The sequence below is a fragment of the Muscardinus avellanarius genome (genome assembly GCF_963383645.1).
Source record: "Muscardinus avellanarius genome assembly, chromosome: 8".
NCBI classification, from domain to species: domain Eukaryota; kingdom Metazoa; phylum Chordata; class Mammalia; order Rodentia; family Gliridae; genus Muscardinus; species Muscardinus avellanarius.
Window position 1 is genome coordinate 38,825,094 of NC_137794.1, and position 20,637 is coordinate 38,845,730.

Sequence of the window (20,637 nt, forward strand, 5' to 3'; positions counted from 1 at the left end):
AAAACATTTAACATGTCTTCTGTTGACAAATCTAGAATTTATTTCCATGAAAAATTCAAGTAGAGCAAAAAACATCAGAGAGGAGATGTGATTTTATTTTTTTAACCTCTTATACAATTGTAATGGGTAAGATATTAAATAGTATGTGTAGAACCAGATTATAATTTATAGTGCTGTCAAGTTTTTTCTTCTCAGAGATGAAGATTATGAGAGAGAGAGAGAGAGAGTGTGTGTGTGTGTGTGTGTGTGTGTGTGTGTGTGTGTGTGAGTGAGTGAGAGAGAGAGGGTGGGGATGGGGAGTGAGCACAAGTCCACTTGTGAGGGTGAACTGAAGAACCTGTCTGTTAAGGGTCAGAAACCAATAGATATTTGATTGCTATTTCTACCCTCAATCTAACATTTTATTTTAATTGCTGTTACTTTTAATGTGGAGACTGATCACCAGACAAAAGTAGTCTTTAATTAAGGTTTGCCAAAAAAAAAACAAAACCAGTAAATTACCTTTTGGGGAAAATTTTTTTTAAATTATATTATAATTGTCATATGTCAATAGTCATTTAAAACACTTTAGGTTAATATATAATGTATGTACATCTATCCTCAATCTCTAACTGTCTCTTAAATTCAAAGTGAGCCATATGAAATTGCTGATACATGTTTTTCACCTCTGAAAATGGCAGTTTCAGATATTTAACCATTTGACTTAAACTTTTGCCTGGGTTTCATAGCTGCTACCAGTTACAAACACATGCACACATCAGGTAGAATTCTGCCTGTACTTGTAAGTCTGCTTGTTTATACATGACAGCCATTTGATTTCAGATTTGCTATAGGGCATGTGATTTTGCAGATAAGCTGTTTGTCTCCACAGTAAACAGATTGTACAGGTATAGAAAGAACCACTCTTGCCTTTCCCCTGCCTTGTCAGCCCTTGCCTGTGTATCCATGTTTCTTTGCTACCTTAAATAAGCACTCATAGTTACTAAAAGTGATTATATCATGGGTAGCAGAGGACAACTTCACTGTGCCTTGAGGTGCCTAATATACCCAACTGGCATAAAGTTGTTTCCACAATAGCTGTAAGATACTTTGGTATCTTGCTAGCTGATTTTCATTTCGGTTTGAGTGGCTTAATATGAAATTAAGTCGTTACTGTATTAAATGATAAAATAGAAGTAGTATAAAGACTCAGAATTCAAATGATTAAAGCACTTCACTATACAATATTGACTAAACTGTTCGTTTTGGAACATGAGAAGAAAAGGAACAGTCATGGAAATATTCAAATTTAGTGACAGTCTTGAAAAATGGTTTGTAGTCTAAGGCTGCTATTGGATCTAATCTTTAAGAAAGAGCTTCCTTCTACTTTAAGGCTAATGTTTAATTCTGCAAAATCTTTTTAGTGAAAGAAAGACTCAATTTACATTGGTCCACTTGTAATCATAAAACATCATAATGTACTTTAGGAATATTTTAAAGAACACTAATTAAAACAAAAAGTTTATATGCTTTATTGTCATCTTAATAACTATTTTAAAATCATAAGTGGAAATTCTCAATCCCTGAGCATTCTGCTTTACCATTTTAATCCCCAATTTGTAAATACACATATGCCTATAAAGTTATTACCCCTAGTATTTGAATATATCTTACAAATATACTCTTACTGATATATACAAGAGTGGGTTGGGTGGGACAGTAAGACTCTACTACTAGAAATTAAGTGGAAGCTTTATCAAAATTAGCAAAAAGGCTGAATGATTAAAAATGAAATGTGCAATTATCTAATACTTTTAAGCACTACAATTCTTTAGTATTGAAACATATCCTAATGACTTCATGAATTTGAGTCCTTTTATAACTATTCAGAGTTTTAATAAACCCTCATAACATTCCTGAAAATAGTTTGCTCTCAGCCCCTTCCCTGTATCAAGTTCACACTCATCAAAGTCACTGTCTTAAAAGAAAGAAGTGGCCAGGGAAATCAGCCTGACCCCTGCTGGATGCATGGAGCAAAATCTAAGTAAACTGTCTTGTTATTGAATGGCTGTAGGTAGTAGCTTTTTTCTGTATGAAAATATCTAGATATTGATACTACATATTTTAATATCATTGATGTTAATATGTTTTGAGTTGTTCCTTTTCCTTTGACTGCATTTTTAAATGTGTAGTCCATTAATTGAGTGTCCTATATAGGTTCAAGAAGTTCTTAAAGGAATAAATGAGAAAAGGTAGATCATAAATAAATGGTACTTAGGGAACCCAAAGTAGTAAAGAACACTTTGAAAAAATATGACTGATCGGAATATTAGAGAATGGGAATATTGAAGAAGAGATATGAGAAATCTTAAGTTGCTGAACTGGCTCCTTAATTTGGGTTTTAAATAGGAGGGATTTATAAAGAGTGGAGGGATAATTTATAAATACTTGTGCTGCTGCCAACAGAGTTAAATAGAAAGGTACTAAAGATCAATATACTGTGGTTCTCAAACTTTTCAAACTAGGCTTAAGGTGGAACATGAAACCCTTATAACTTCTTACTGTATTTCACGTCTTCTTCAGCTGCCCTATAACCTTGGGAAAGCTTTTTTTTTTTTTTTTTTTTTTTTTTCTTTGTGGTACTGGGGGTGGAACCCAGAGGCTTTCTACCTCCGGGCTATACTCCCAGACCTATTTTATAATTTATTTGGAAACAGTTGCTGAGAGCCTCACTAAGTAGCCGAGGCTGGCTTTGAACCTGTGCGATCCTCCTGTCTCAGCCTCCCAAGTGCAGGGATTACAAGTGTGCACCACCACGCCCAGCGGGCAAGCTTTTTAACTGAATTAAGTCTTGATTTCTAGCAAGGAAAATAAGAGTGACTAAATGCTTTGACAGTTTACTAAGTGCACGGAGACCTTGATTGAAGTCAATGTGGACTCCTAATCTAGCATTGTTTCATTTTTTTTTTTTTTGCCATGTTTTGTTTATTTTAATCTTGTAAAATCTTACTTTTGCCGGGCGTGGTGGTGCACACTTGTAATCCCAGCACTTGGGAGACTGAGACAGGAGGATTGCACAAGTTCGAAGCCAGCCTTAGCTTAGTGAGACTCTCAGCAACTTAGCAAGACCTTGTTTCCAAATAAAGTATAAAATAGATCTGGGAATATGGCCTGGAGGTAGAAAAGCCCCTGGGTTCCACTCTCAGTATCACAAAAAAAAAAAGAAAAGGAAAAATCTTACATTTTAGAAAGGAAGTAGTGTTATTTTTTATATTGAGGGGAAATGTGTGTTCCTATATATTATCCTCAGCACATCGAAATGTTCTCAGTAGTGGTAAGTTGCAAGACTGCTGTGTCTCTAACAAGGAAAGTCAGTAAATAACTGTAACTCAAGATTTCTTCATGTCTTAATTTTAATTTCAGTTGTAGAGATGCACTACTCACTGTAGCAAACCTATTGGCAAATGCCCGAATAGAAATTGTCAAGTCAAAAGATGAATAGTATCTGGGCATGGTGGCAACACACTTGTAATCCCAGTACTTGAGAGGCTGAGATAGGAGGATTGCAGGTTTGCAGCCAGCCTCAGCTACTTAGTGAGGCCTTCTGCAACTTAGTGAGACCCTGTTTCAAAATAAAGAATAAAAAATAGGACTGGGATGTAGGTCAAAGGTAGAATGCCCCTGGGCTTAATCCCCAGTAATATTAAAAAAAAAAAAAAAAAAAGATGAGTAGTTTCACCCAATAGTAAAGTTGTCTGGAAGACACACACACTAGATCAGATTAGAGGAAAGCACTGTGGCCCTTAGGCCTCAGCAAGAGGGGCACCTGCCCTGGAGTTAGTTCCATACTTAGGCCAATTATGGCTGTCCTCTAGCCCCATCCTCCCACAAGGTGAGGAATTATGCAAGGCCATGATATGATCACCTGGAGTTCTTCCTTCAGCACAATATTCTTGGTACTAGAACCCTGAAATTCCCTGTCCACCTAGTCCAAATCCAAGGAATGTTCAAGGCTTTTTTTCTGAGAAGTGGTAGTGGATGAGCCTGAATGAACGGGCTAATGTGTTCACACCTCTGGAAGGGCCTTCTGAGTATCAGCGAGTAGCTAGGTACGAAAAGAGAAGAGGATGGGTAGTGGAGTGCAGATTTCTCTGCCATCCTTTGTATGATGATCTGAGGAGGTAAAAACCCTGGATTTGAACTCAGGCTTCTATGACATTATGAGGGTATACATTTTGAGGTACAGCATAGAAAAATTGTATTTGACAGTTATTTGTCTGATTTATTGTTTTTATTTATTTAGACATATACCATGTGAGTCTTTGGTTATATTCATTCTTTGGGTCCCTGAAAGGATCTGGAGAAAGGAATAAGGAGATCATTTGAAGCTTCATTTCTTCTTGCCGGTGACTGTTCTTCAGCCCTGTTCTGGGCTGATTTAGGGTGCTGCTCTTAGCTGTAATCTGACCCAAACCTGTGCCCTGGCACCAGAGCAAGGTGACCTGAAGTGATGCCTATTTTTTTGTTTACACTTAGCTACTGCTGCAGTGGGTATAGATCTTTTGAGGATAATAGGGAAAGGGGAGTTTGAGCCAACTGTGGCCAGAATGATTTCTTAGGATTGTTTTCCACCAATCATTAATTGATTGCTATTGAGCCTCACTTACCAAAGATCTGTACCTATTTAAATGTTTTTTAGCTTAGAGAGGACAGAATGATAGGGATAAAAAATGTATTATCAAAAATGATTCCTTTATATATCTATAAATACTGCTTTATGAGAGGGGAAATAAACATAAATATCATCTTATATGATAACATGTTATATGAAATGATATATGATATGTATTATATAAATTATATATACATGTTATTATATAAATACCAGTGTATTCTGGTATGCTATTCATGCTTAAAAGAATTTATAAGTGAAAATATTATGCTTTCAGAACTTTTATAATAAACTCTAATATAAATGGCATTCTTTTGTTCAGTATACAAATAATATTTTCTGAGTTTTACTTGATTTGTTTACTGGAATTTGCTACAAACCTAGCATGATCCGGTTTTCACTTCAGTTAATTTTCTAGATATCAAAACATACCTAAAAGTATAAAAGTGTATTTTTTATTTCAGTCACCTTCATATTTAAAAGGTTCTATAATTCATATATATAAACAATAGAATCCATATTTTTCTTGTCTTTATCAAAGAAATATTTTTAAATTGCCTAATAGTGAGCTGGGCATGGTGGCACATGCCTGTAATCCCAGCATTTGGGAGGCTGAGACGGGAGGATCCAGGTTTGCAGACAGCCTCTGCTACTCAGTGAGGCCTTTTGCAACTCAGTGAGACCCTGTTTCAAAATAAAGAATAAAAAAATAGGGCTGGGAATGTAGCTCGGAGGTAGAATCCCCTGGGTTTCATCCCCAGTACTGGAAAAAAAAAAAAAAAAAAGAAAGAAAACTTGAGTTTCAGAATTTTTCCATTGTGGAGCCGGGCGTGGTGGCGCACGCTTGTAATCCCCGCGCTTGGGAGGCGGAGACAGGAGGATCGCGCAGGTTTGAAGCCAGCCGCGCTGGTGTAAGAGACCCTGTTTCAAAAATATAAAATAGGTCTGGGAGCGTAGCCCGGAGGTAGAAGGGCTTCCAGGAACCCCAGTACCACCAAAAAAAAAAAAAAAAAAAAGAATTTTTCCATTGTGTAAGAAAAGACCTTATAGCTGTGTTCATTATCAGATATTTTCCATATACTTATGAATATAAAGCCTCAATAATTACTTTAAAAGTAAACTTTAAGAAGTAAATTAGGTTTAATTTCTTCAAATGCAATGATTTTAATGTGCTATAATACTAGACATGAGGAAATAGTGCTCATTTTATTAAATTCATTCTTTATAGAAATACTTATAAATTTTATAAAATACATATCTCAGGGAATAAAATGAAAAATATCCTTATAATATTACTGAATTTTAAAAATATTTATATTCACTAGAATTGAAGCTATCTAGAGAGCCAGAACCGAGGAAGTACTTTAGTATTATTTACTAATTTATTTATCAGTAAAAGAAAATGCATTGCCTTCTAGGTTTGTACTACAGGAAATGCCAGTTAATTTCCAAGGAAGATGTTACACATGATACAAAGCGTTTCTGTTTGATGCTGCCGCGGAGCGCTCATCTTCAGGTGCCAATTGGGCAACATGTGTACCTCAAGCTAACTATCACAGGTAAAGAGATAGAGGCCAGGCCTGGGGGAAACATGTTTTTCTTTCATAAGCAGTTCAAAGTAATACTAATCGATTTAGGAAGCAATCATGTAAATTACTAATAAAGTTTTTTGCAGGAAGCTAGATTTTTTATATTTGTGTTAGCCAGAATCTAGTTTTATGGATGCATTGTCTCCTAAATGTTGGGACTGTAGTTGTGCCACATTATCATGTAGAACAAAGAAATTGCCCCCAGTCAGAGAGATGGTGATACCAGCATTGCAATTTATCACTAACAAAACTGTACAGGAAAGAGGGGAAGGAGTATACAGTGGCCCTCCACAAAGACAACTACTAGAAATTCATACCAGCATTTTTCAGTACTTATGGCTCACAACTTATGAAGTAGAATTTATAAAATTCAATACAACTGCACAAGTATAAGTAATTTTCTTATATATGCCATTAGTATAAGATCTGAAAATGGCATTTCTTGCTCTGTGAATTCTTCTCATTTCATCCTAAAATTATTTCACATACTTGTTTTACTCGGTTTTTTTTTGGTGGTTTTTTTTTTTTTTTGGTGTATTGTAGTCACACATCTTAATGGAGTACAAGGTGGTAGAAGCATACTTGCACAGTTTCCAAGGCGCTTGCTAAGTTGCTGAAGCTGGCCTCAAAACCTGTGATCCTCCCGTCTGAACCCTACCCCCAAGTACTGAGATTACAGGCATGCACTACCAGTGCATTTAATTAGCATGTGAATTGTCTTGTAAATGTCAAGGAGACATACATTAAGTTTTGGCCTTTCAAATGTGTGGTGACTTTCTATTTAGGATATAGCCAGCTAAAATTACAGAGTGAAGCCAGGCCTGATGGTACATGTCTGTGATCCCAGTACTTGAAAGAACTGAATAAGAAGATCGCAGGTTTGAGGCCAGCCTCAGCAGCTTAGTGAGACCCTGTAAAATAAGAACATAAAATAGGGCTGGGGTTGTAGTTCAGTGGTAGGATGCCTCTGGATTCAATCCCTAGTACTATACATATGCACATATAAATTATAGCATAAATTTTTATTTTACCTTTGAAAAATAGTATTTTCTCTTTCATTCAGTTACCAAAGTGATATATAAATATGTTAAAACATTAAAACAATTCAAATATATAAAATAAAAAGTAAAATGCCTCCATTTCTCTCACCAAAATGATGTCATTGGTCATTGCTATTATTAAATATTTGATATATAATTAAAATTATTGAGCCTGGAATGGTGGCACATGCCTGTATCCCAATTCTTGATAGGCTGAGACAGGATTTAAGGTTCGAGGCCAGCCTCAGAAACTTAGTGAGACTCTGTTTCAAAAAAATTTAAAATAGAGTTGGGAGTGTAGCTTGGAGGTAGAATGCCTCTGGGTTCAACCTTCAGTACAAAAAGTAAAAAATTATATGTTAAAACCATTTTATGTCCCAGTGAAGAATGTTTTGTTATTGTTGTTGTTGGGGATCTGTGGACATTTTTTTTTTTTCTGAAGGTCTCCTCCACTGGCCTCAATCCTCCTGTCAGCCTCCCAAGCGCTAGGATGACAGGCGGGTGCCACCATGCCGAGCCTGTGGAAAACTTTTGATTCCATTTTTATAAGATGTTGTTGGAATAGATGGTTGTCTAAATTTACTAGTTTAAATCATACTTTATAAAAATAGATTATCTGTATTATGAGTATTGATATACTGAAATCATTTCAGCACTAGTAGACTTGAGGTTTATATAAATAAATATATTGCACAGATATAGATAATATAGTTAGAGTTACCTACACATTAATTTTAAATATGTATTAATAGCATCATAGAATTTGTATATTTCTTTATTAAGAGCTTTTTAGGTGTTTTAAATTTGTTTTTTGTTTTGTTTTGTTTTTGTTTTTTAGGAACAGAAATAGTAAAGCCATATACACCTGTATCTGATTCCTTACTCTCAGAGTTCAAAGAACCAGTTCTTCCCAACAATAAATACATCTACTTCTTGATCAAAATTTATCCTACTGGACTTTTAACACCAGAGCTTGATCATCTTCAGATTGGTTAGTAATTATACGTTTTTAAAACATTTGTCCTATAGGTTATACTGTAGTTATCTCCATGTAGAAGTCTATTAAATATCTTAAACTCAGCACTTCTACAACAGAAGTCATCTTATTTTTCCATAATCTATGTTCCTTGTCTTTATTATTTGCAGCATCACTCTTGAACCAGTCTGAACCATTCTGAAGACTTGAGTTATCCTTGAGTCTTTTCACATTCTCTCTCCCAATCTAGTTAGCCACTAAGTTCTGCTGAGTCTTACCTTCAATGAATTTTTAAATCTTTCCTCTCTATCACTTTTGCTCCCTTCTAAAAGCAAGCCTTTATCCCTCCTATTTTTTTTTTTTTTTTTTTTTTGGTGGTACTGGGGGGTGGAACCCAGAGGCTTTCTACCTCCAGGCTTTACTCCCAGACCTTTTTTATATTTTATTTGGAAACAGGGTCTCACTAAGTTGCTGAGAGCCTCAGTAGCTGAGGCTGGCTTCAAACCCGTGTGATCCTCCTGTCTCAGCCTCCCAAGCGCGGGGATTACAAGCGTGCACCACCATGCCCGGCATCCCTCCTATTTTGATCTCAAAGTGGTCTCTCACACTTGACTCTTAACTGGTGTCTTTCTTTTTTTGTTTGTTACATATTCCAGTTCTTTCTACACACTGCCCTGAGAACAGATTTAATCATGCTTTTCTGCAGCTTTGAAGCCTTAAATGGGTCCTGTTACCTGTATCAACTATGTCTTCTGTGTGGCCTACAGAGCATTTGATGACTACTCCAGCTTCATCTCTTGTTTTACAGAAATACTTGTGCTAGCTGGGTGTGGTGGCACATGCATGTAATCCCAGTACTTGGTAGGCTGAGACAGAAGGATCACAGGTTCGAGGACAGCCTCAACAATGTAATTAAACTCTCAGCAACCTAGTAAGATCCTGTTTCAAAACAAAAAAATAAAAGGGGCTAGGATTGTAGCTTGGAGGTAGAACATCCCTGGGTTGGATCCCCAGTACCACACACACAAATACTTATGCTACTTGAAATTTCACAGGTTTGTCATCCTTGTTCATAGATACATGCAGTTGCCTCACTTAATCCTTTCTCTGTCTTGTGCCTTTTTTATTTTTTATTTATTTTTATATATTTTTTTATTGGTGCATTGTAATCATCAATCACATTGGAATACAAGACTTGAGAGGATATACAAGCACACATCATTCAGTCAACCCTCATCCAATCCCCATCCCATTCCCTCCCCCTCCCTCGATTCCATGCTTGATTGATGATTAGCTTTGATACATTTGTTTACATACCTCCTGAGTTTTAAAGAGGTTCCATCCTCCCCCATCCCATTCCCTCTGATTGGTCACCTTAATTGCTTCGCTACAGGGCCCTTTCTATAACTCAACCTCCTCCTGTTACCCCTTTCCTCCTAGGTTTTGCTAATTAGGGGAAGCATCTGGTTTTTATTTTCTGTGCTATTTCTCTGTGCATACCGCATAGCAAGTTCCGATCCTACTCTTGACGGTCCCAGTTAGTGGCCTGGCCACCCAGAGGACTCTGATCCCGACCTCGCTGGCTCCAGCACCAACCTTGCCTTGAGGGCAGGCTCGGATCCCAGCCTCACTGGCCCCAGAACCAGCCTAACCCCTCGACAGGCTCCAATCCTGGCCTCAGAGGCCTCAGTAGCGGCCTTGCCTCACAGCAGGCTCCGACGCCAGCCTTGCTGGCCCCAGCACTGGACTTACCCCTCGGCAGGTTCCAGTCCAGGCCTCGGAGGCCTCAGCACCAGCCTTGCCTCACAGCAGGCTCTGATCCTGGCCTTGCTGACCCCGGCACTGGCCTAACCCCTTGGCAGGCTCCGATCCCAGCCTCGGAGGCCCCAGCACCGGCCTTGCCTCATGGCAGGCTCCAATGCCAGCCTCGCTGGCCTCAGCTTGTGCCTTTTTTAAAGACACAAAGAAAATACCATGTTATGAAGCCTCCTTTCTCTGAACCAACCAATAATAGTTCATAGCTCTGTTATAAGAATAAATGTATTTTGTTACAAGATTTGAGTTTAAGGACAGAAATCCATCTTACTTACCTTTGTATTTCTAGCACCTAGCATGGCATTTGACACATGATAGGTTTTCAGAAAGTGTACCTTGAAAGACTGAATAAAAGAACTATAATGAGATCTGTTAAGACTTAAAAACCTTTCTCTTTGTTTCTAATCTTTTTTTCTGTGTCTTCTACTCATTTTTCTGTATCTCCTGTTGTAAAAAGTGTTCTTCCCTTGTCTATAGCAGCAGCATTAGCAGTACAGCGGCATAATAGTGAGGTTTGTCAATAAAATTTGGAAGAAAATGTTCCTTCAGCAAGTTAAGCTTGGTTATATACCTATAGCTGATCTGGTCAATCATTCTTGCTAAAATAAACCAAAATGTTATATGTGACTATGAACCTGAAGTATTTTGAAATACCCACAAATCTAGTGAATCATCATCATCTTGTGAAAGAAGAACTGATACATGGTTATAATATAGAGGTTAGAAATGTAACCAATGGTGTTCTCCCTACTCATGGAGATTTTTGTGAACATATCAGGGGAGATTTAGTCTAGTACATAGAAAATAAAATCTATGAAAATGAAACAAAATATTATTTCAGCTTCATGCAGAGAATCTAGACATGGCATAAATACTTGTGTCACTTAGAGAATTGTATACATACATTGTAGTGATAATTCGTGAAGCCTCATCTTAACTTAAATAAACTACCCCATAATGTTATTCGTCTCTTTTAATCCCATGATCACCATGCAACCTTTATCTGATTAATTTAGCCTTTCAAATGTTCTGATAATGGAGTGAGGTTCCCTGTGTGGGACATGTAAGCGTTCAGGTCGCTAGATACCTGCACTGTGTTCAGGATACTAGATGCCACTATAAATCAATTGCTCTTTTGGCACGTGAACTTGAATCTCTTGTGAAGCTACTTAACATCAGTTACTCTGCTTGAGTGCGATCAGTTTTGTGACATTGGAAGGACTCAGCTGTGCATAAAAATCACCAAGTTAATATCATTCTGTGAGGCTTCTTAGTAATCATCCAGCTTTTTTCTAAAGACATTTTGACCTTTATGGTCCCTTCCAAACTGTAGCCAGGAGTTTCTATTCCTTTCAGGTATTTATTCATCAATTACTCTTTTTGTAATATCAGTGGAAAGCAAAGGAAAAATTTTGATCACTGTAGCATTTTAAAATAAACTAGAGTATTTGAAATCATTTTTTTAAATAATGGGAAGCTTTATTTTTCAGTTTTGGAGTTACACTGGAAATTTCCAAATATAGTTCCCATGGCAGTTTTATATGAGTGTTGCCTGTGGTCATATCAACTGCACTGTTGAAAGCTGGCACTGATTTCTCATCCATGTTGATTCCAGACTGGGAAGTAGCATGCTCCAGACACAGCTAACTGCTTTTCTGATTTTGCACTGTTTTCTTGGAAATTAAATTCGGAATAGGTCTTCTTGTTTTTAATCAATAGATATTTTCAAAAAATTTGATGAAGTTAGCATGTTTATGACATAGATTTTAGAATATGTTTCTATTTTATTTTTCCTCTACTAACCCTATCACTGTGGTTAATCATTGGTATATAAATAGCAAGCATCTATTCTCTAGTACAAGACTGATCTATGTGGACTCTGCTTTGAGGTATTTATAATTTGGTTTGGTAGTCAATTCTTTATTGATCATTTGTAGATAAATAGCTTGCAGTAGTTTGTAAATTTGAACTTCAGATTGCTTGGAAAATAATAATGGGAAGCAATGTAATAAAACATCCTTATTAGTGTGATTATAATGATGTAATCAGATATTTAGAGACCTAATGATTACCTCTAAAAATCCTTATCTGCATTAAAGACAGATATGAAGCCTGAAGATTGTGTTCATTCCATTCCTCATAGTGCTCTGAGCTGAGCTACTTTTAGCTTTCTCAGCATCCAGGCTGGAATTTTTGTTTTATTTCATTTTTCTGATTCAGTTTATATTTCACTGTTTAGGAGATTTCGTTTCTGTAAGCAATCCTGAAGGCAATTTTAAAATATCCAAACTCCAAGAAGTAGAAGATCTCTTTTTATTGGCAGCTGGAACAGGCTTCACACCAATGGTTAAAATACTGAATTATGCTTTGATTAATATACCCAGTCTTAGGTATGTAACTTTATCTCTAGTGACTGTTGTTTGTGAGGCTGTTTTATTAGTATAACACATTCTAAATTGTTCACTCCCTGGACCTAATTGATCATTCACTATTTCTCACTCCCTCATTTATCATTTTTTACTTCGCCTCCTCCATTTCCTCTTTTATTGATTTCACTTTTTTATCTCATTTCAATTTTTGACATTTTAAATTACTTAATTGATACCAAAAAGCATTCACCTTGGTTCTTGTTCGACTTTCCACTTATGTATATTTTAAGTATAATTAGTTACATATAAAAAGGGGTTTTTTGTTTGTTTTGTTTCTGTTTAAGGAAGGTGAAGTTGATGTTCTTCAATAAAACAGAGGATGATATAATTTGGAGAAGCCAGTTGGAGAAATTAGCACTTAAAGATAAAAGGTACTATGCTGGTATTAACTGTTTATACCTCTGTAGAATGTCTAGGGCTTGAGATACTTCTTTGGTTGAAGCTTTGAATTGACGAGGAAACTTCTTCAAAGGAAAAATGACTGATTAATAATTCTCTAAATGTAAATAATGGAATATTTCTTAACTCCAAAGAAATAATGTCTGATAAGATCTAGGTAAAGGGGTTGGGGTGTAGCTCAGGGGTAGAGCACTTGCCTAGCATGTGGGAGACCCTGGGGTTAAATCCCCAGCATTGCAAAAATAAAAATAATGATAAAATATATATGTGTGTGTTTGTATGTGTTTGTGTATCATTTAAATGTATATATGTATTGTGCTGAGTTGGGTTTCATTCAAAATGTTACAGTATAGTGAATTTTACAATTCTTATATAGTGAGGGCAGATAAATTTAATAATAACAGAGTAAGCAGAATTAAACATGTTATAGGATTTCTTAAAGTCTTTAATATTATAGTACACAACCATTATGACTTTCCAAGAGGGAGATTTCTCATGCATTGTTTAGCAAATCACCTTCATTTCTGTTTCTTTCCATCAGTGCTTATTAATAGGCCCATCACTAGTTCACTAGTATCCTCAGTAAGCACCATGGAAAATGTTGTCAAGCCAAACTGAGAGACAGAAAGTCTAGCAAAGTAAGAAGTTATTTTGTTGAAACACAGCCAACTGAAATAGGATCATTTAAGTGAGCATTTGTAGCACATTTCCTTCAAAAGATTAAAAAACAGTATGAAGTTTAGGTCAAATTTTTTACAAAAAGGATTATTAGACAAGGTATCTTTTTTGTGTGTGTGTGTGCTACTGGGGATTGAATCCTGGGGCATTCTATCTCTGAGCACTCCCAGTCCTATTTTCTATTTTTTATTTTGAAATAGGGTCACACTAAGTTGTGGGGGGCCTCCCTAAGTAGCTGAGGCTGGCCTTAAACCTGCCATCTTCCAATCTCAGACTCCCAAGTGTGCATCACCACGCCTGGCTAAGGTATTATATTTTCTAAGACATTTCTGTAATCATTAAAAACTATTTCTAAGCTGAGCATGACGGTCCACACCTGTAATCCCAGTTCTTGGGAGTTTAAGATAGGAGGATTACAGACAGGTTCAAGGCCAGAACACCTCTGGGCTCAATCCCTAATACAACCAAAAAAAAAAAAAAAAAAAAAGCATTTGTAAGAATTTCAGGACATTATTAGTTACACAAAGCATCTGAAAGGCAAAATTTTAACTCTTTAAAAACTTAGAATTAAAACCTTTAGAAATTCAGTAGCTGCCCCAGGGGCTCCAGGTTCTTCTGAATATTGTCTTACTATCCACAATAAGATTGATCTTTTTCTTTCTTCTCTCATCCTCCCCCTTCTCTTTTAATGAATTATTTTCACAAATTAAGGCTGACTTGAACTTACTTTAGTGTCCCTGAGTAGTTATTGTTCTTTACCTACTTAAGGCCTAAACCTAAGAATATTTGTTATATTTAGGTAATTATATGGCAATTTAGAGAATGATTTAAAGAAACACAAATTCTTAGGTTTTCAAGTGTTTTTTTACACTTGAAGGCATTTATCAAGAAGCATAGAGACATAAATTTGAGTTTTCATCCTATTTCTCAACTTAAAATTTTATTGCTTAAAACTTTAAAAATTACTTAGCTCTATGGGCCTTATTATCTTCAAAATAAAATAATGATATCTTTCCTGCTTGCTTCGCCAAGCTATTGTGATGTTTCGAGACATTAAATGCTTTGGAAACTGTGAAGCCCTTCCTCAGATGTTTGGATTGTGTTTATAAAGAAACTCTTAGCCAGGCATGGTGGCTCACGCTGTAATCCCAGCATTTGGGAGGCTGAGACTGGATGATTGTGGTTCGCGGACAGCCTCAGCTACTTTAGTGAGGCCCTCTGCAACTCAGTGAGACCCTGTTTCAAAATAAAGAATTAAAAAAAAAAATAGGGCAGGGGGTGTAGCTTGGAGGTCAAATGGTTCCATCTCCAGACCCGCAACAAAACAAAACAAAACAAAAACCTCTTAAGTATGTGTATGATTTTTGTCTTAAATATAAAAAATCCTCTTTCCCCAAATATTAAAAAAAAAAATTAAGCAGACATAAGTAGGGCTTTTTAAGCTAGATTTTTTAAAAGTTTTTTGGTGGGTTTTTGATTGATGTATTTTTTGAGATCCCGTCAAGAGAAATTTTATATAAAAAGTTTTAAGATAAATGATTTTTTTAATGAATAGACATTGTACTTTTAGTATATGACTAGGAGTTAAATTTGACTTATAAAGTAACTGGAAAAAATAATGTGTTGACAGTCTCTAAACATAAAGTGTCTTTTAACAAAGCCACCTGTGTTTTTGTTTTGTTTCACTTTGGTCTACGTAATTTGGGTTGGTGGAATTGCATAGGCTGGAGTATTGAGGATGAGGAAAGGCCCTTTTTTTCCCCTTCTGGATGCCTGGCTCTAACAGCACTCACCAGGTGAGTGACACTCTCCAGCTTGCTGAGAGAGGCCAGACTGTTCTGGCCGGCCACTCCACTTCTTGCTCTCTTCCTCTTTCTCCTCTTGCTCTCCTTGGCTCGCTCATATGCGCACCCCTCCTCAGCCTTCTCCTTCCTCTTGTGGAGACTCAGCTCTCCTTGTCTGAGGCACTCGATTGGGACTGATGTCTAGCATTATTTGATTTAGGATCCTCCTAGACTCACAGCCGTTTTTGAGTGATGTCAGGTCAGGTCCTCACTGGAAAACTAAAAGGCCATGCTTGTATAGATGACCTGAAACATTCATCAGGAATTTTACCATAATCTGAGGTTGTATGTAGAAATAGGAGAACCCTAGCCTTAAAGGCTTATTGATGGATTTGGGTAGTACTGATTAGTCAAAATATAATTATGTGTCATACATGTAAAAGAAAAAGTTCAGACTTAGTAAGGTAATTTTAGTCAGTCACATCTCTATTTTAGTTAGCTTTGAAGGCTGTTTAAATATGTACTAAATCACCCTTCCCCACTTCTTGACTCAACTATGCCACTTGTAGTTTTGGTAATAAGTTTCTGATCACAAAATGTGTTACCTGAACACATTTTCTTGATTAAACTCATGTTGAATTGAGAATACTTTTTAAAATGCTCTGCAGTTTCGTAGTTCTCTAGAAGTAGGTCTCGTCCTTTCACTCAGTCCTTTGGGAACTAGGAAGGAGAGGTACTGAGGCTGGTAGATGACTACTATTTCCATTTTTTTAAACCTGAGTTTATGTAGAAAATATCATTTGCAAATACAATGCTTCCAAATAACATGAAATAGAAACATGTTTATAATCTCGTAACCTGGGGCAAGGTACTTAATCTGACTGGGCCTCAGTTTTTTCATTTGTATAACAGATACACTGATACCTTGTCATAGGTTGTAGAGATCCATGAGCTAGCCTACGGTTAACAATACATTTAATATTGTTGCTGATATATATATATATTTTTTAATGGATGGAGCATTTGGTGGTTGATAGGAGAAATAGAGAAGATTCCAAGCAGCAAGGGAATGACTCAAAAAGGACCAAGGATTTATTAAGCCATCTTATGTACCAACCGAAGATCATTTGCATTATTTTAAGCATTTTTGTGCCATTTGCAAAATGTGCCTGGCATCAGGAGAAGATAAGAAATAAGTAAGACTACTTCAGCGGTGGTGAAGTTCTGAAGGACGTTAGGAATTGTAGAGCATGGACCTTGAGAGGAAGAAACCTTCATGAAGGCCCAGGGAGAAGGAATAGTTAAACATTTGTGAGATTGAGCATATCAGAGCATAATGGAAGAAGAGCCTTTTGAGTTGGGGTCTGGAAGACAAATTAGCATTTCTGTAACAGGAAAAGAAATGTGAGTAGTGGGATTACATGATAAAGAATTTGTAGTGTTTTAGTGACAGCAGAATCTAGTGGGTTTTTTTTTCCTACTATTTTTCTTGAAATATTTTCCTACTAATTTTCTTGAATGCCAGGAAAAGATGAGCACCAAGAATTTTGAAATGCTAATCTGTGGTCAGTGAGGAAATATTGAGGCTATTTAAGCAAAGAAGTTATAAGACTGAGTCTGGGCTTTTAGGAGAAGTAAAATGGTAATGGTGTATTGGACAGGTTGAGAGCTGTATTTTAGACAAGAGAGAAGGCTCTGATCTGGAGTTGTAGCAGTAAAAATGAGGAAGTAGGGGACATGTGTGAGAAATATGAAGGAGTTGATAGGTTTTGTAAGCTAATTGGCTGGAAGTATTGGCAGTAAATTGTTGGATATGCACGCTCTGTATGATGCAGAATGAATGACTGCTTTGCATTTAAAGACATCTCGGTTTATTGCTGGTCTGCTTTAAAATATTTTTCATTTGACAAGCTTATTTACTTTCATTGACAATTTTGACTACAAGGCCATTCATCAGAAACAAGTTTATTCTCTCCTTCACCCCTACACTTTGCTCTGCATTTTATAGGTTATCTGAATTCATTTTCAGGTAACCTTTTCAAGAGTCCTAGTCCTCCCTGGCTCTTTTGACATCATAGAGCAGAGAGGAATTTCAAAATGTTTACTAATGTGCCTTCTCGTGTCTCCGATAACTCAGTGCTGTAATTGTTTCAAACAAAAGTCCAAGAGAAAGGATTCCCAGGCACTATCTCTTTCTTGGTATAAGAAATCCTTTATTAAGGAATTCTTGATCTTAAATTGGAATGTACCTTCCCCAGTTTAAGCAATTTTCTCATCCTGTGAAGGAGATAAGATAGTAGCCTCTTTGCAGTGAGCTTAAATTGTATTCATGCCATCAATTTACCTTTTCCACTGAGTGCCTAAAATTATAGCCAGGGTACCATTATGAATAAATACAAAATGCATAGGCTTATACTGTTTGTGTAAGAATCTCAGTTATTCAGCACCATCTAGCATATGCCTGCAGAAAATAGGCCACTGATTAGGCTTTTTGTTTTTAAGCATCTCAGAAAAAGAAAAATCATGAATAGATTCTAACTACAGATTACAGGGGTTTCAGCATTAATTTATATATCTTAGCAATTTTATTCCAATAAGAGGCTCTTTGGGAATAGGGCCACAGAAGACCATCTGCCATCTATTATCTTTTTCTTACCCTTCAATTAAACAGGGTACTTTTTATCTTTTACCTACATCTTTATGTGGAATTTGAAGACAGTGATTCTTCAGCTGCTTTTGGATCCCCTTTAAAAATCTGTTGAAAGGAAGATGGGCATGGTGACCCACACTTGTAATCCAAGTATTTGGGAGGCTGAGATAAGAAGATCACAGGTTCACAGCCAGCCTCCGCTACTTAGTGAGGCCCTCCACAACTTAATGAGACCTTGTTTCAAAATAAAGAATAAAAATAGGGCCGGGGATGTAGCTTAGAGGTAGAATACCCCTGGGTTCCATCCCCAGTGCCACACAAAAAAAACCCAAAAAACAAAAAAACAAAATCTGTTGAAAGAAATGAGCCAAGCCGGGCATGGCAGTACATGCTTGTAATCCCAGCATTCGGAGGCTGAGATCGGAGGATCACGGTTCATGGACAGCCTCAGTTACTTAGTGAGGCCCTCTGCAACTCAGTGAGACCCTGTTTCAAAATAAAAAATAAAAAATAGGGCTGGGGGTGTAGCTGGGTGGTCAAATGCCCCTGGGTTCCATCCCCAGACCCGCAAAAAAAAAAAAAAAAAAAAGAAAAAAAAGAAATGAGCCTTTTTCCTAGAAAAAATGCATTTACTAAATAATTTATACATATAATTCCATAGATGACAAGCACGTGGTCTTATTTTTCTAAGTGCAAGTTGTATTTTTAGTTAATATAGCTTCTTTGTAAATAATTTCCTTTATTCACTCAACAACTATTTTTTTGTACACTTATACTGAGCTAGGTCTGTTTGCAGTATTGAACAAGGCAAATGATTCTGCCCTTATGGAACAGTAAGCAGATATCACATCTGAAAATATCTAACACATCTTAATTTTACTATTTTTTCCTAAGAAAGAAAAAATAGGTTAGTTTAAGAAAGTATAGCTTAAGGATTTCTTATTCAAAAATTCTTGGGTCCAAAAATGTTTCTAATTTTGGAGTTGTGAGGAATATTTGCATATTTTTTGTTAAAGTATCTCTAATAAAAAATTTAAAGAGTTCCCAAACCGAAAACTTTTGGAACATCACATTGCTGCCCAAAATGTCTTGGATTTTGAAGTATTTGGAGTTTCAGATTTTCAGATTGGAGAAGCTCAACCTATATTTACAGAGGCTGTTCTGTGCAGGGTAGATTAGAATTGCTGCTAATACTAAATGGGAGCCTTGAAGTTAAGAACTAAAATATAATTCTTCAGGTGTCTCAAGAATAAAATCATGGAGTATTAGAATTGTGAGAGTATATAGTTTCCCCGTCTCATTCCACAGATGGGTGGGGTCTGTGCAGCTGGGAGCAGGGCTCTTTCTCTAGCCTCCCCTTGGCCCTCTCACTGGGTCCCCTGCGCACTGTGCCAGGCTCATCAGTTCTGGGGAACCTTAACCCAGCATAGTCATATGAAGGCAGCGGTACTGGCCACATTTTTGGTTCCCTCAGCTTCTCACACAATAAGCTATTTAACTTTTTATTAAATTTAGATTAATGTTTAACCAATTTCTGCTGCTTTTCGGGAAATATCTCAGTGACTCACTAGGATATGTAGAAGTGCGTTTGATTTGATGCTATTGAAAATGGTAAGAAATAGCCAGACCTGGCGGTACCCTGTAATCCTAGTACTGGGGAGCTGTGATAAGAGGCTTGCAGGGACATGGTAGCTTAGAAAGACCCTGCTTCAAAATTAAAAATTTTAAAGGCACAGATGCAGCTTAGAGGTAGAATTCCCCTGGGTTTCATCATTTAAGAGCGAGCGAGAGAGCGAGAGAGAGAGAGAGAGAGCGCACGCACATGTGAGCGAGCGAGCTATTACAAAAATGAAAAAACAGGTACACATAGAATTTTGATTTTACTCTAGCTTTTAAGCAACAACTTACTCAAAGCCTGTGGGAAGATAGGGTTTGTAACTACACTGTAAGACTTGGTTTGATGTTCTTCCCATTCTAATTCTGTGCCCTTTCTTGTACTTTCCTCTGTTCCATTCCATAGTATTTGCATCTCCTGTGTGTTGGCCACTAGGGATGCAGTGACAGCCAGAGCAAGCATGGCTCCTGCTCCGGAGTTTATAGTCTAATGGGGAAAGTAGACAATAACATAATCGTACAGCCTGGAGTAAGGGCTATGAAGAAAGGGGAAACATTTCTACAGTGTGTATAATAAAGGAACCCTAGACTGGTGGGGCCATAGCACTTCTCTGTGCACAGGATACTTGAGCTAAGATTAGAAGTAGAAATTTTACAGGAAGAAGAATGAGAATGAACAGTGTGCTGGCAGTGAAGACCTAGAGAATAAACAGAGGGTTAGGAGTGAGGACTTGATGGTGAGTTGGGTATAGAAGATGAGGCAGAGAGAGGTTCCCAGGGCAAAATGCTCCATGCTTATGGCTTGTGCAACCAAGGGGGCTGGTGCCATTCACAAAGTTAATATCAGATGTAGGACAGGGAGATCCCAGGTTGGCCTTTGAGCTAGCAACAGTAAGAAGTCACATAGGCTTCTTCATCACATTAGTTATACGGGTATGGAAATTGTCACAGAGAGTTGAGCCAGAGATTAAAATACATGTCACTGGAAATTATTCCTTACTGTAATCTATAC

The 20,637-nt window shown here is 36.9% G+C and overlaps 1 protein-coding gene across 1 annotated transcript in view; it reads left to right on the forward strand.

The window, feature by feature from the left end:
• CYB5R4 (cytochrome b5 reductase 4) overlaps positions 1–20,637 on the forward strand; it is a gene marked incomplete at its 3' end in the record, with an annotated part of 79,911 nt that overhangs the window by 54,426 nt on the left and 4,848 nt on the right. Inside the window, exons 11-14 of the mRNA XM_080700723.1 lie at positions 6,070–6,210; positions 8,119–8,271; positions 12,311–12,461; positions 12,785–12,871. Of these exons, the coding sequence (XP_080556849.1) occupies positions 6,070–6,210; positions 8,119–8,271; positions 12,311–12,461; positions 12,785–12,871 (532 nt within the window). The remainder of the gene's footprint in view (positions 1–6,069; positions 6,211–8,118; positions 8,272–12,310; positions 12,462–12,784; positions 12,872–20,637) is intronic.